Source organism: Pistacia vera, unplaced genomic scaffold (assembly GCF_008641045.1).
Source record: "Pistacia vera cultivar Batoury unplaced genomic scaffold, PisVer_v2 Contig169, whole genome shotgun sequence".
Lineage (NCBI taxonomy): Eukaryota > Viridiplantae > Streptophyta > Magnoliopsida > Sapindales > Anacardiaceae > Pistacia > Pistacia vera.
In genome coordinates this window covers 1,353,732-1,369,539 of record NW_022195779.1, presented here as the reverse complement: position 1 = coordinate 1,369,539, position 15,808 = coordinate 1,353,732, and the positions used below count along the sequence as shown (strand labels likewise).

The 15,808-nt window shown below is 34.7% G+C and overlaps 2 protein-coding genes across 6 annotated transcripts; one reads left to right on the top strand and one right to left on the bottom strand.

Annotated features, from left to right (window-relative positions):
* Positions 1-2,220: 2,220 nt before the first annotated feature.
* LOC116125659 (caffeic acid 3-O-methyltransferase) lies at positions 2,221-4,821 on the top strand. Its single transcript, XM_031411382.1, has 3 exons — positions 2,221-2,653; positions 3,780-4,155; positions 4,379-4,821. Exons 1-3 carry the CDS (start codon positions 2,232-2,234, stop codon positions 4,679-4,681), a joined length of 1,101 nt encoding a protein of 366 aa, XP_031267242.1. The 5' UTR covers positions 2,221-2,231; the 3' UTR covers positions 4,682-4,821.
* Positions 4,822-8,623: 3,802 nt separating this feature from the next.
* Positions 8,624-15,455, bottom strand: LOC116125621. 5 transcript variants are annotated; one of them, XM_031411321.1, is made up of 6 exons: positions 15,327-15,455; positions 14,916-15,200; positions 12,706-14,162; positions 10,661-10,846; positions 9,585-9,762; positions 8,624-9,497 (listed from the first exon to the last, which is right to left on the bottom strand). In XM_031411321.1, exons 1-6 carry the CDS (start codon positions 15,337-15,339, stop codon positions 8,731-8,733), a joined length of 2,886 nt encoding a protein of 961 aa, XP_031267181.1. In that variant the 5' UTR covers positions 15,340-15,455; the 3' UTR covers positions 8,624-8,730. The 5 variants fall into 5 exon arrangements, with proteins under 5 accessions (XP_031267181.1, XP_031267183.1, XP_031267179.1 ...); XM_031411323.1 differs by lacking the exon at positions 14,916-15,200 and having other exon boundaries at positions 12,706-14,159; positions 15,327-15,430; XM_031411319.1 differs by lacking the exon at positions 15,327-15,455 and having other exon boundaries at positions 14,916-15,320.
* Between the last annotated feature and the right edge of the window lie 353 nt (positions 15,456-15,808).

Sequence of the window (15,808 nt, the reverse complement as noted above, 5' to 3'; positions counted from 1 at the left end):
GTTTAAATGGTGTCGTCTAGCTGTACAGGAAGAAAAAGATGTGCTACAGATGACGAAGAAGAAATACTGACAGATATAGCCATTGCACTTTGCAGTGTTGTCGCGCTAGAAGCAACTGGGCGTCAACTACGACATACATCCATAGTAACTGGTCATAAGTACATGTTGGAAGTACTCAATGGTCATCGTGACAGAATCTATGACAAGTGCTGCATGGACAAAGACTGTTTTACATACTTATGTGAAATTTTGTCCGATCAAGGCAAATTGCGACCAACCAGGAAGACAAGTTTGGAAGAACAAGTTATGATATTTCTAACAATCGTTGGAAAAAAACGAGACAATCAGAACGATGATGGAGGATTTCCAACATTCGGGTGAGACGATCTCTAGACATGTTGGCGCAATTTGCGAGGCTATATGTGAGTTGAAGACAGAGTTTATCAAACCACCTGACTTCAATGATATTCCATAGGAAATATCAGCCAACAGAAAATATTACTCTTTCTTTAAGGTACTGGTTCATTATGTTTTCTATTAGTGGATAGTTAAGTTCATTGTGTTATTAATTTTGATAGTCGATTAATATGAGTAAAATTCAATTTTGATGATAGGACTGTATTGGAGCTATTGATGGCACACATGTATACACTTCGGTTCCACATGAATTTGCCGATAGGTACCAGAATCGCAAAGGAACGTTGTCATAGTATGTAATGGTTGTATGTGACTTTAGGATGATATTCACTTATGTCGTTACTGGATGGGAAGGATCTACGCATGATTCAAGAGTTTTAAATTCAATTCTTGATGATCCTAATTCTGGATTCCCACATCCTCCACCAAGTATAAGTATTTTTTTGACGTATTATATCGTATTTGCTCCACTGTTGAGGCCCTGTAATTCAAATAAAATGTCTGATATTATTACAGGGAAATACTATTTGGTTGATGCGGGTTATCCAAAAAGAGATGGGTTCCTCGCCCCTCATAGGCGAGTGGCTTATCATATTTCTGATCACCGCCATAACTGAAGGGGGCCACAAGAGTTGTTTAACTACAGACATGCTTCACTCCACAATGTTGTTGAGAGAACCTTTGGTGTTTTGAAAAGATGGTTCCGTATTCTGAATGGAATGAACAATTACCCGTTGGATAAACAAGGGAAGATTGTTATGGCATGTTGTGTACTTCATAATTTTATCAGAATGTACAATATGGACGACTATATCTTCGAACAAACGAATAATAGTACGGGTAATGAGCAAGTATATTATGATCGTCAAAACGGGGCAGAATATGGCCGAAATGGAGAAGGACCGAGTCAACCGCAACAAGGTATTATAGACAACATGACGACTGTACGGGATAACATAATGAATGCACTGTGGACAGCACAGTAGACCATGTCGTAGTTGTTAATGGAGTATACGTGTAAGAATGATTGTAAAGGTTGATAATTAATACTTTTGTCATATATGTATTAATGTGATGTTTTTAAACAGTTGGATTAGTACTTGAAATTAATATGGGTTTTTGTTTTTTAATATTTACTGGTGACAAAATTACCAATAAAATGTTTTATATTATTAAAATGTAAATTGATAAGTTATATATACATAATAATACATTATTTTAACAAAATGCACCAAAATATTATATTAATAAATCATTTATAAAAAATATATCAATCACATATTCAACACAAATATCAAGGTCAAAATACTCTACCAAACACGTATTCTTCAAATCATATTCTCGTAATCATAACCCTACTCAACTATCTAATATTATTCCCAAAATCTTATCCAAAATAATAAACCAAACGCACTCAAAAATATTATAAACTTTTTTTTTTTTTTTGAAAAATTTTACTTAATTGAACTAAATTGTTTCTATTAAATGAACTTAACTGTTTGTATTTCATAGTATCATACATAATTTAAATATATTTCAAACTTAAAAATCAAAGAGGAAATGAATGACTCTCCCGGGTGGGTAATAAAACCCCAAGAAAAGATGATGTCACGAAAACATGAGCATGAGAAAGAGAGTAAATGGGTGGGGCCAAAATTTGGTGGTGGGCACTTGTAAATGGGACCAACACTAATGTTTGGTGAACCAAAACCCATCATATATACCACCCTCTTGTCCAGTTGTCCCAACATCTCTCAAAAACGCTTTTCCATTTTCTTCAAGTCTTAACCATTTTCTACCATTTCACAACACCAATGGGTTCCACCGGTGAAACTCAGATCACTCCAATCCAAGTCTCTGATGAAGAAGAAGCCAACCTCTTTGCCATGCAACTAACCAGTGCTTCAGTTTTGCCCATGGTTCTCAAAGCTGCCATTGAACTTGACCTCTTGGAGATCATTGCAAAAGCTGGCCCTGGAGCTTTTGTTTCTCCAAAGGACATCGCTTCGCAGCTCCCCACGAAGAACCCAGATGCCCCCACCATGCTTGATCGCATTTTACGCCTCCTCACTAGCTACTCATTTCTTACTTGCTCTCTGCGTAATCTTCCTGATGGAAAAGTTGAGAGGCTTTATGGTCTTGGTAAAGTCTGTAAATTTCTAATCAGAAATGAGGATGGCGTCAGTCTTGGTGATCTTTCTCTCATGAATCAAGATAAAATTTTGATGGAGAGCTGGTGAGTTTGCCTTCATTTATTTCATTCCATTTCTTCTTCTTCTTTAATTTGTCTTTATTCATTTATTTATATTAATTAAATATCATGTTCATCATTAATTGTGTTTTTATTTTACATTTAAATCCCATGATATTGAAGTACTAAAGTTTAGATTTAGGATTTTAGTTTTAAATTTGAGTTTAAGTGTAACTAATATTTTTATTTCAGACATTTATTCTATTGTATTCTGTTTAGTTCAAGACTTGTTATTAATTTTTGTTTTATTCCGAAAATGTTGAAAAAAAAAATAAAAAAAAACTTGCATATAATTGAGACATCAATAATTAAGGTTACTTAATTTTGTTAACATATTTAATCATGTGTGTCTATATATAATTTTTTCATAAATATCATATTAAAATATTTGATATAGTAGATTTCCTCTTTCAAGTATGTAAGTAATTTGGTTTCCATATGTAATCATGTGTGTTTTTGTATAATTTTCTTTTAAAACTAATTAAATTTGAGATCCAAAAAAAAAAAAAAAAAAAAAAAATGTTTAACCTCATTGGGTGAAGAAAACAACCCACCTTTCCTACGGTAGAACTTTGGGTGATTTAAATCAAAACATGAAGAAGATGTTTGATTAATTACTTGAAAAAGGAAACGTGTCTTATATATATAACTTCTCTTTTGTTATGGAGTGAGTGAGTTAGTTCAAGATTTATTATAATATTATTATTGAGCGTTAGCTTGTGTAGCTTTGTCGACCACCAAACCAATAAAATCCTCTATAGTTTAGGCACATCCTTTCTTTCCATAGAGCAACAGTAAACTTCTTCTTCACTGGATGATTGGTAGGACTGCAGCCACCTTGCTGTAGCTTTGTTGAGAGCCCACTACCTACCACACTACTATTCTTCCATTATTGTATTCTTATTTTTCATTCTTTCATCTATTATTTGATATAATGACAAATTCATGAATTAAGCCAACTTTATACGGGATAAATTTAATATAATATAAAATAGGAAAAAACTAAATGGATGGAATCAGATATAAAAATAATTTAAAAAATTTTACTAGCATTTTTCATTTTACAAACTCATTACTTACTAGAATTTTGCAAAATGTATTTTATTTCTAGGTATTACTTGAAAGATGCAGTGCTTGATGGTGGAATTCCATTTAACAAAGCCTATGGAATGACCGCTTTTGAGTATCATGGAACAGATCCAAGATTCAACAGGATCTTTAACAATGGAATGTCTTCTCATTCAACCATCACCATGAAGAAAATTCTTGAGACTTACAAAGGCTTTGAGGGTCTCAATTCATTGGTTGATGTTGGTGGTGGAATTGGAGCCACACTTAACATGATTATCTCCAAATACCCTTCAATTAAAGGCATTAACTTTGATTTGCCTCATGTCATTGACGATGCTCCATCTTTACCTGGTATCGAGCATGTTGGTGGAGACATGTTTGTTAGTGTTCCAAAAGGAGATGCTATTTTCATGAAGGTGAGTTTTATCTTTACTTGTTAATTTTGAGAAAGAAAAAAAAAATGGTAAGGATCAGATTTCATCTTAATTTATTATTTTTATGTAATTGTTTGTTTTTTATCCTGATTTTTTTATTTTAAACACGCGGGTTTGGTACAATAAAACAGTCAGTTCATATCAAAATAGGCAGAAGTAGATGAATTAGGCTGGCATGTAACATAATGTTTCATCTTAATTGCAGTGGATATGTCATGACTGGAGCGATGAACACTGCTTGAAATTCTTGAAGAACTGCTACAAAGCGCTTCCAGACAATGGGAAAGTGATTGTGTGTGAATACATTCTTCCAGAAATGCCAGATCCAAGTCTTTCATCAAAGGTCCCTATTCACGTTGATTGTATAATGTTGGCTCATAATCCAGGCGGAAAAGAAAGGACTGAACAAGAATTCAAGGCCTTGGCTAAAGATTCAGGCTTCCAAGAATTCCAAGTGGTTTGCTCTGCTTTCAACACTCACATTATGGAATTTATTAAGAGGGTTTGAAACTTTTGCTTGTGTGCATAGTGCTTTTGACTTCTATATTGTATGGTGTTTGGAAAGTGGTTTACCCCCACTATATGTATTTCTTCCCGCATAAATCAATAAAAGAAAAATGTAATTTTTGTTGCTTGTATGAAAATAAATAGATTTCCAAGTTTGGCATGATTCATTATTAAGTTATTAACATCCAAAATTTTAAAAGAGTAAACGACATTTTCCCACCCAAGGTTTGGTGAATCTGTAAGTTCCCACCCCTGGTTTCATAAATTGTAGATTTCCGTCCTTAAATTAATAGAAAATTATTTAATCTAACAGTTAAAAGGGTAAAATGGTTATTTCAAAGATAAAAATTTCAAAATAACCCTTCATCTCTCAAATTCACCCCACAGAAAAATTTTAAAATAACCCTTCACGTCTCAAATTCACCCCACTTGTGATTTCAGGCCATTTCGGCATGTTTTTTACATAATCGACCCCTCCCAACACTACAATTACAATCCCCTCAACCCCCACATCAAAACCTCTAACCTCCCCGGTTGATTGAACCCCCTAATCGTCGTTCGTCGTTTTTATTGTCAATCGGCATTTCATCTAAATTCTGGCAAGTCCTAGCACCAAAAACTACCCCCAAGACCACCAATAGCATCACCGGCTTCCCCCCACCAAAACCCCCAACATCGCCGACGGCAATCGCCCACCGATCATCTCTGCCTCTCCCTTAGGTTTTCGCGTTTTGTCGCCCCTTTCCAGCCAAATTCCGGCACCTTACCAAGGTGCAATTGGATGGAAAAGTTAGGGGTTTTGGTGAGGAGGATAAGGGTATGCTAATAGTGGTGTCGAGGAGGTCCAATGGTGTCAAAATCAAGCCGGATTTTTAGCTTGGCCGGGATCTTCTCTGGGGGTTATTTGAGAGAAATTTGAGATGTGGGGGTTACTCTAAGAGAAAAGTAACGGTGTTAATTTAAGTGTGGGAATTGCAATTTATGAAACCAGGGGTGGGCAAATAGATTAGTCAAACCTTGGGTGGGAATATGTCTTTTACTCATTTTAAAAAAGCATAACAATTTGAGATAGGGACGTAAAAGACTCCAGGCCCGGGCTGGGCTTGCTCAGGCCAGGCCCATTGTTTTCTTTTCTTTTCTTTTTTAAATAAACGCCCAAGTTGGGTTTTTTTTTACCTCCTTAATTTGAGTGGTACTGCTAAGACTATGTTAGAAAGACCAAAAAAATATAGAATATTATCAAACTTTCATATCAATCATACCACAATTGAAAAAATTAATGTCACTTTTGATCCTGTTCTTTCTCCTTATTTTTAAATTAACATGATTGAATTATTGATTAATTGGGTTGGTGAGGTAGTTGTATTTTGGTCAAGGGTGGAGACGGGAAAATTATTTTGCGGCCAAAATCTAATAATGTTAAATGAATGAGGGGGCCACAGTTAAGCAATTAAAATATTATGCTCTAAAACTGACGGTGTCCAAATTGAAAAAGTGAATTTTTAAGGATAAAGTATAAATTTCTAAATAAATTGTAAGAAATATTGGGGGCTTGGCCACCCTAAGCCCGAACATAGCTCTGCCCTTGGTTGTGGTATCATAGATGTTTCCATAGTTTGATGCTAATTAATCAGATTGTAAAAAAACTTATCAGGTTTTTCTAACTTTAGTTCATTGATTAATTTCTAATCTCCCATGACTTTTAGTATAAATTTGAAAAAAAAAATCCTTAATAGTTTCCAAGTTTTTATGACCAACATCTCAAAAATCTTGGAGGCATTTTGAATCTTCTTTTATATCTCAGGAGTGGATGATAAAAACCATAGTTATAAGATCAATTGACTATTTTCTTTTTCAAAATCACAGTTTGGAAATCAAATTACATAATTTAAAAATAATTATAGAGATATTATTAAACTATCAATGTAAATTAAATTACACTTCTAACACCAAATTGATTTGTACTTATTGACCAAAAAAGAGAAAGAATTGTTGGTGGTCTTTTTGTATTTTGTTAAATTAACAAAAATAATAAAAAGTTACAGCAAAATGGATTATGAAAAAAGAAAGGTCCATTATTAAGTTAGGTCTAATGGTGGATCGTTACATCCTTTTTCTTGGACTTATGACCACACTTTTTAAATAATGTTTGAGTCAACCGACAACCTCCTGTTAGGACTTTTTGAAAGCGAACGAATTTGTTCTAGTAATATAGTATGAAAATACGGATATCAAACCCTAGAGAATTACTATTTATTAATTACCAAAATTAATTATTTATATTACTGTCTGATTAATTGAAATTTGTTGAATGAGAAAACTAAAAATAACAATTTTTTAAACAGAACAAAGAAATAATGAAAAACAAATCGAAAAGGAAGCAAGTAGTAAAACAATATGGCAAAGCCTAGAAGTTGCATATACTTCATACCAATTTACTCTTATATCTTGACAAATCATGCTATCATTGTTAAGCCTTCACGAAAGACCAAATTTCCTCATATTCCAATTTTTTCTCTCGAACAATTATCGAATTAACTCTCAATTACCAATTCAAGATATCTCTAAATTGAATTTAGGTCTTAACGGTTTATTAAGCCATTTGGAATTCAATACAAGTCTCATAAGTCATGTCTAGCATCTCTATCATTCATTCAACCTATGGTGTTTATTATTTAGGTTAACTATATTTTATCTTTCAATCTCAATCTAGTTCATTAGATCAATCAACTCTTGATACCAAAAGAATTGAGGGTAATAAGAACAATAATAAAAACTTACAAAAGAATTGTCTAACAAAGTTTAATATTAATCCATCAAAACATAATCATAAATTGAACTACATCTTAGCCCTAGAAAGTTAATTTAAAATGTTTTTTCATTTTTCTTAACTTTTCTTTTAATTTTTAATTTTTTTTCTTTCATTTTCTAAAAATAAATATTTTTTGGTCCTTTTTAGGTTTTTTTTTGTTTTTTTTTTTAGTTAAAAAATCAAGGATATCTAAGTCTTTTTATCATTTTTCGTTAAAGTTAACCGTCAATCACCATTAAAATGTCCCTTAACTGAAGAATTAGCAACTTTTGTTCTCCCGTTAAAAATTTCTAAAAAGTTTATGCCCTAATTGATAATAACTCTTTTAGAGACATATTTTAAAAGCGTCATTTGAGTAAACTTTCTTCTAGTTATAAAATAAGTATCCTCCAAATAATAATACCTCTTAATTTTAAGAAAAAGATAGAGTTTAAACGTGAACATAGTGTTTCATCTTAATTGCAGTGGATATGCCATGACTGGAGCGATGAACACTACTTGAAATTCTTGAAGAACTGTTACAAAGCGCTTCCAGATAATGGGAAAGTGATTGTTTGTGAATCTATTCTTCCAGTAATGCCAGATCCAAATCTTTCATCAAAGCTCACTATTCACGTTGATTGCATAATGTTGGCTATTAATCCAGGTGGAAAAGAGAGGACTGAACAAGAATTCAAGGCCTTGGCTAAGGATTCAGGCTTCCAAGTTGTTTGCTCTGCTTTCAACATTCACATTATAGAATTTATTAAGTAGATAATTATCTGCATTTTGAACATTCTAATCCAAAACTTAGTAGTTTTGTTATTAGGGGTGGCCATGGGTTAGAAAATCATTATATTTTCATGTGTATTATGTGAAGGGGTATTGATCCTTGTAGCTCTTGTTTCAATATAAGTGATTCAAAAGATTTTAATGATGCCCAATTACGATTTTTATTTTCATACTTCTCAATATGATAAATTTTATCTTCTTTTGCTCTAACTAGTTATTTCACTTTTTGTGAATTCTTATTATCATATTGCTCCAATTATATGTTTAATTGTCTATTTAAGGTAATATACTTGTTCTTCATAAGACCAAACACTGTTTCTGTTTGGTTACCACAACAGATAGTCATAACCTGAACTAGTATGCAGAAGGGACAGAGTTCAGTAGATTCAAACAAAGTTTAAGATCCATTTTACAACTTCTGAGAGGAGCTTAACCCTTGAAACAGTAACCAATGTCCACTGCAGGCTTCAACAATTCTGCGCTGGCAACTCCTCCTTCAACACATGTTCCCAGTCTGATGATGAACTATCATAAGAAGCACCAGGAAGTTGATTTCCTAACCTGTCTGTCCTGTGAACGTGGATCACAGGATCATCCTTAATACGTAGATGGAACTCCTTCATTGTTAACTTGTCTTCGATATAGTTAGAAAAGTTATTCTGCAAGACAGGTTCCATATTCCCGTCCAAAACTTCATCCTCTGCTGGCCCATGCTTTTTCACTTCCGCAAATCCAAGATTGAAAGCTTGTTGGAGTTCACCGTCTATATTTGTACAAACTGCATTATCAACACGGTTTTTGAGGATCTGGAATCTAGCCATGACGGAAGCCTTGACATCATCACGAAGACTATTCGGGCTCGAGACAGGCAAATCCCAGGATGACGTGTCTGGGGTTTGATCATCCTTAGCTGCAGATGCCATTCTGTCAAACTCATTCAGATCATGAGAAACTTCAGAGCTTGATAGCTTCGGTGCATCTTTAGTACTTGTATAGTTTGCACTGTTCACTTTGCGTTTCAGAATATTAAATCTGGCCATGACATCATCAGGATGATCGCCTTTGGTTACAATCAGAACTGCAGGAGCAGAAACATCTCGAATTGAATCATAAACCTCAGGTTTCAATTCTTCAGCCGTTTTTGTATCAGGAGAAAAGGAGGACCATGATAATTTCTCCACCTCTGCATTATCTTTTGATAAATCTGAAGCAACTGTAGTATTTTCAGACAAATCTGAAGCAAGAGAACCCAATATTAAATACAAAAGTTGACAGATTAAATAAGGTGGGAAAGAAAAGAGTTTTCAATTAAAACTTTTACCTTTAGCTTTAAGCGACTTGCACTTCTCCATCTCAATTTTCATTCGATTAAAGCGAGCCCTATAATTGACAGAACACAATGCTGCTTCAGCCTCCAGCCACAGATTCTTATATAAGAGTATTTGTGGCTGTGTTCGATCCTCTTCAAAAAAATTCTCACTAAGAACCTTCTTTATTGCCTGCCATCATGAACCATGACAAAGAAATTAATGCCCAGTTTGATATTGTTTAACAAATTTGATTTGAAAATGTGATTAAATACAAATGGAAATTGATTTGAGATTTTGAAGATTCAGGAATTAAAGCTTCACATGATTTTTTTCACAACGTTTGACTAACCAAACAAAATTTATTAACTTTAATTAGGTTGTGTTCATTCTTTAATTACTCTTTATATAGTTTGTTCTTTTCATCAATTTCAATTTGACCCAGATGTTAAAAATGTAATATATTAAAAAAAAAACAAACTTCAACTATTGTTTTAATAATAATTTTTCCAATAATTGTGAAAGAAACTTAAAAGTTTTGTTCCATTTCCATACAAAATTGGAGAATACTCGGAAAACAGCTACTGGATGTAATTTTCTTATATTTTGAATCAAAAAGCAGCAAATCACTTCCAAAAAAATGATGTTGAATGACACCAAATATATGGGAGATTTTCAGATTCTATCCTGAGCTTTAGCTAATACTCAAACTCATGGTATTTTTGCAAGAAATCATCAAAAACTACCCTCAAACCCTAACTTCATCAAAAGAAACTAAATGTCCAAGGATACTTTAGTCATTTAATCTGACATATTTTATAAAAATAAGTGAGGGTAAATTAGTAAGTTTATATAAACTTCAAATTTTAATTTAACAGACATACACGATGCTGAGGTTTAAGGGTAGTTTTTTTATGATTTCTTGTAAAAGTGCCACTAGTTTGAGTACTAGCTAAACCTTAGGGGTATTTTATGAAAATCTCCCCCAAAAATATTTCTATTTTCATAATCACTTTTCCTTGTATTTAAAATAATGATCAAGAATGATTGTTTGTAAGACATGAAGAACTAAAGAAAGTAAATAAATTACCTGGGTAACCTTATCATCTTTCTCTCTATCTACATCACCTCTCAAAGAAGCAAAATCCCAAAAATTTTCATCTAACTTATCAGGAGTAAAGTGCTTCCTTTCCTCCTGGCCACACTGATAATCAGGCCGATTCAGATCAGTAACAGCTGCTTCCTTGGTCACCTGAGATCTACTCAGAGTCACTCCCTGAAGGAAACATCATTCAGCTTAGGATTGTTAAACTACCACTTATCAAAAACCTTAACCATGTAGAAAAGGAACAATAGTATCTTAACTAGTCGCTTGCATAAACAAAACTAATCATTAGGTTCGTCACCTCATCCAAAACACACATCCATCTTTCTAAATATTGAACACTTATTAATAAACTGGAGGATTTTTATAGATTTGAACACAACAGCACTAGGTCAAAGACAACTATTTTTGCACTACCACTAATCCTAAAAGCTTGACCTTATAGAAAATGAACCACCAATTGTGTTGAACCATCCAATGCTCTGAAAACTGAACCGAGGTCCCCGTTCACGGTTTGACCAGTTAAACTGGTGGTCCAAAAAGTTTAAATTCTTACAAACACACCCCTGAAAACTGCTTCCGGTCCCTACAGGTTTAAAATATAGCAAATACAACCCTGCGATGCGTTTGAGTTTTGACGTTTCCGGCCAAATTCCGGAAGCCAAGATTCAATCCGACACCAACACCTGAACCACCGTCCTCCACTCTACAAAACCCCTCTAACCCAAGAACTTGGTAGCCCTCCATTCGCCGGCCATGACTTGCAAACACCGTCGCAATTGGGTTGATTTTTCCGGCCAAATTTCGGCTTATTCCGGCGTCAAAAATTCAATCCAGCACTACCCCTTGAACCACCAGCCTCCACTTTACAAAAGCCCTATAACTCCGGCACTTGGTAGCCCCTCACTCGCCGGCAATTAAACTAGGGATTTGAATGAACAGTGAAATTGAAATCTTGGATAGGAAAAGAGGCCGGCCAATGGTTGGACCAGTCCAACTGGCCGGTCCGGTCCAGTTTTGCGGAACATTGGAACCGTTTTCGGAACATTGGAACCATCATAAGGAAAATTACAACCAACATCATGATAGAATGAATACAAACTCACTTTCAAATTCTTTACTTGATCTGGGACGAACACATCTATGTTTAAGAATTATTAAGGCATATGAGAAATCTATGGAAAAATACCAAATAGTATTATTGAGAATCACAGAACACACACCAAAAAGCATCATAATGTCTATATGCACATGCTTACATAATAGCAAGATTTATTAATTCTAGAATGGGTAATGTAGGGTTTCACAAATTCCTGAGAACAACTATAAATAGGATGCAAAAGAGTACCCTACATAAATTTGTCCAAGGAAAGAGCTACAAGACACGCAATCACACTCAGTGTTTTTGCCCATTCAGCCTGACAAAATGGAACTTTCAGATCTCTGATATCTATCTGGTTTCTAACTATTTTGAAAGGGTGTTATCATTTTTATTCTGTTTCATTATATTTCAAGGTGTTTATGCAATGATGCAGTCTGCAGGAAAGTAGAAGCTTTCCTATTGCAAATAAATCTTTGCTCCAAGGGATTAGGAAAAACCTTGGTGACTTAATTTACAAACAAAGTCTTACAGGGATTCTAAAGCATCACAATTACCGGACTGTACAATTACAAAAATAAAAAACAAAAGGAGCATAGAGGTCTTTATTCAAAATATAAAAGGTTGGACCATTTCCCAATTTTCCAAGAAATCCTTACAGAGGAATGATGCTGTTCTTTTGTGCAAATAGGACTTCTAACTGGAATATTTAATGCTTTCTAAAGAATTCAGCATAGTGTGCATGATTTATCTATGTCTATCTATGCTGCAGTTCCTGTGTGTGTCAATTACGTTCTTTTCTTTTACCAGATAAATAACAAAAGAAGCAGAAACCATCCACTGAATTTGCAACCCGCACCATGTATATTTTTTCCAATATATCAGAGAAGTGATTTTGATGTGTATTAAAACTTTAGCATGGACAACATACCTCATGAAGCTTGGGCAACCCCCCGAGAAATTGGGAAGTTATATCCGGAAACAATGATTCTTGCAATGGGACCACCGTTCCCAAATTCTTTAATATACATTTATCAAGGTTGTTGACCACATTCTTCAGGGCAGAAAGTTCTTGCTTCTTCAATTCACATGCTTCATTTGAACAATGAGATAGAAGCAATTCTGATAGGTTATGCATTGTACTAATCAATGTCTGGACACAAATCTTGGGAGCTAGTTGTTTACCATACATTTTGGTAAGCTCAAAGGGAGCAGCTTCTACAGCAGGAGGCGAACTCAAGACATGCTCTGTAGCATGGAATGGCACATGTGATGAACAACCTTCTGAGGAATCACTAGTAGTCATCCCAACATCTTCAACACCAGTGCCTGATTCACACTTTCTTTCAGAAGTCGGTTTACCTTCCTCAACACTTTGTTGTGTGGAATGGAAAGGCTTGAAGTTTAACCCATACATTGAGTTCTTCGAGAGAACATATTCTTTTCTTGATTTTTCGATGTCATCAGAAAGCTGAAACCCATGGCCATAGCTTGATTGGTAGTATCCTTCTTTCACATCATCATGTGATCCAAGTTCCCGAATTAACATATTAGCAACAGAAATCCTTTCTGGAGAAGGTGCTAAATCATTTTCCAGGCACCCATATCCCTGGTACAGTGGAAATTCACTTGGTTTCTGAGAGCAGAATTTTACAGCATTATTGGTTGGCCCAATAAGATTGGAGCCACTGCATGCTTCTATTGTCTTTGTAAGCTGTGGAGGGACAGGCCCAGAAGCTTCAAGTGCAGAATAATGAGAAACTGGAACTCCTTTCCAGCAGGGTGAATCCACGGCATGGTTATAATGATCTAAACTATCAAAAGAATTCTCAAAACAATTCAAGGTATCATTACCACCTGAACTAATATGAGCAACCTGTCGAATAGAATTGGTCCTGAAGGGATCCTTAGTCACACTTATGTTGCTCAAGAGCTTTTCTTTCTTTTCTGGGGATAATTCCAAAAAACTATGATGATCCCCTTCCAGGTTGAAGCTGACTTTACTAGAATCAACGGGAACTTTGCCATCTGATAAATTACTATTCGCAGCGAAGTCTATACTGTGTGCAAGGCCGCTAATTCCCACATTGTTAAAGGCAGTTGTATTTGGTGCTCCAATGACAAGCCCAGGGGAAGACTTCCTGACTGATGTAACATCATTTGGACTAATACCTTTCTCATAAGATGCCAGAGAATAGCTTTCAGGAAATACTGAAGTGGATCCAACAAATGATTTTCTTGAATACTCAACAGGCATGAACTCAGTATTTTGCCCTGAGAAAGATTTATAATCAAACCCTTCAATGTTACAAGACCCCAGGTGTTTTTCAAAGCCAAGCATCTGAGATTTCTCTTCGCATGTGTTTAGGACCTTGGGCGAATGAGCTGCTGCATATATTAAAGAAAAAATGAAAAATGAAAATACCTATTTTTACTATCAAAAGCTAATCTGGTTCTAGAAAATGTAATCACACAAGACCATAAAACTTAAGAAATGGAGACAAAAGCAAAAAAAGAAAAATACCCATTTTCTGTACTAACCCAATTGAGCCCTGCATCACTAGCTATGGCTTGATAATTGGACGTATAAGCACTCCTCATATACCCAATTTTAAAGGATGAGCTCTACCTAATGTGCGAGTAACAATTGGTATAAGAGCAAACACCACACAAGCAGACCCTCCTTGCAGACGGACGTGTGCAGAGATTTGCAAAGTCACCTAATGACGAAGCGAGGTAAAAAGACTACCATGTTTGTCATTTTCAAAAGCCTGGTAGATTATAGTGACGCAATTGACTCCCACATTGCTAAGCTCAAAGTCACCTAAAGGCTTAATGGGTCACAAGTGGACATGGTTACGCTAGCAACTGGTTTAGAAAGCATTTGGATTATGGCAATCCAAAACATCGGTTTCCATAGCAAGGTGGATTATAGCAACCCAATTGAGGCTAAATCACTAAACTACACACTTCCATTACAAAATCGTTTATAAGGGCGAGTTTTACTCAATACGTGGGAAACATTTTAACAATTCAGAAGCTAATCTTCTTACAGAAATCTCTAATCACACAATTAAATACAACTAAAAAAAATGTATAAATATCAAAACAAGAAAAGAAAGTACTAGTAAAAGAGACAACCTGTATCCATATGATCCTTGTAAACGGGTAAATCAGAGACGTTGATATCGTTTTTGGGATAATTCCAACCGTTTGATCCATCCCACAAGCCAGTCAAGGATTGAGTGTAGTCATCATACGTGGGTGGTGAAATATAAGAAGGATAATAAGGCTTGGCTTCAACAAAATTACTAGTTTTGATGGAGGAATCAAAAGGTAAAGAGTGAGTATTAAGCCAATTCAAAGGCGGTTCAGTCAAATCCACAAGGGGTTTTGATACAGAACGATCAACTGTAAAAGGTTGAGCTAAAGCAGATAAATTAGACGATGAGGAAGAAGAAGAAGAACCAAAACCCATCATCATCATCTCATCAATTTTCGATAAACCCAACAAATAAAAAACTTAAGATAACTGATGGAAAAGAATTTTACCGAATATAATCATCAAAATCAACGAGAAGAGAGCGTCGGTACAACCGTACAAGTCAGAAACTCTGGTTTTGCCCTTTTTGTCCTTTGTTTGCTTTAGAGTTTAGGGATAAGTGTGTACAAACCACAAATTGTCGGTGTTTACCAAAGGCTGCATTTCGTGGAGAAAATGTTTTATACAGTATGCTGGGGAAGTACGTTAATTGAAAAATAGGTTATCTTAAACATCATTAAAAATATTTGGAGAAAAATATTTAATTAGATTAGAATAACTAGTTATGATATATTAATATATTTGGTTTGAGAAATAAATTAGTAGGTATGTTATATAGATTACTTAATCGTCTTTCTTTTTAAATATTAATATAATATTATTTTTTTGAACCATTTCTTTTAACACGTTATATAGAGTTGGTGGTGGCCCGTGCCGTGCCAAAAAATTTAAGACCTGTCGTATTATGGGTCATGCCAAGGCCCAAAAAAAT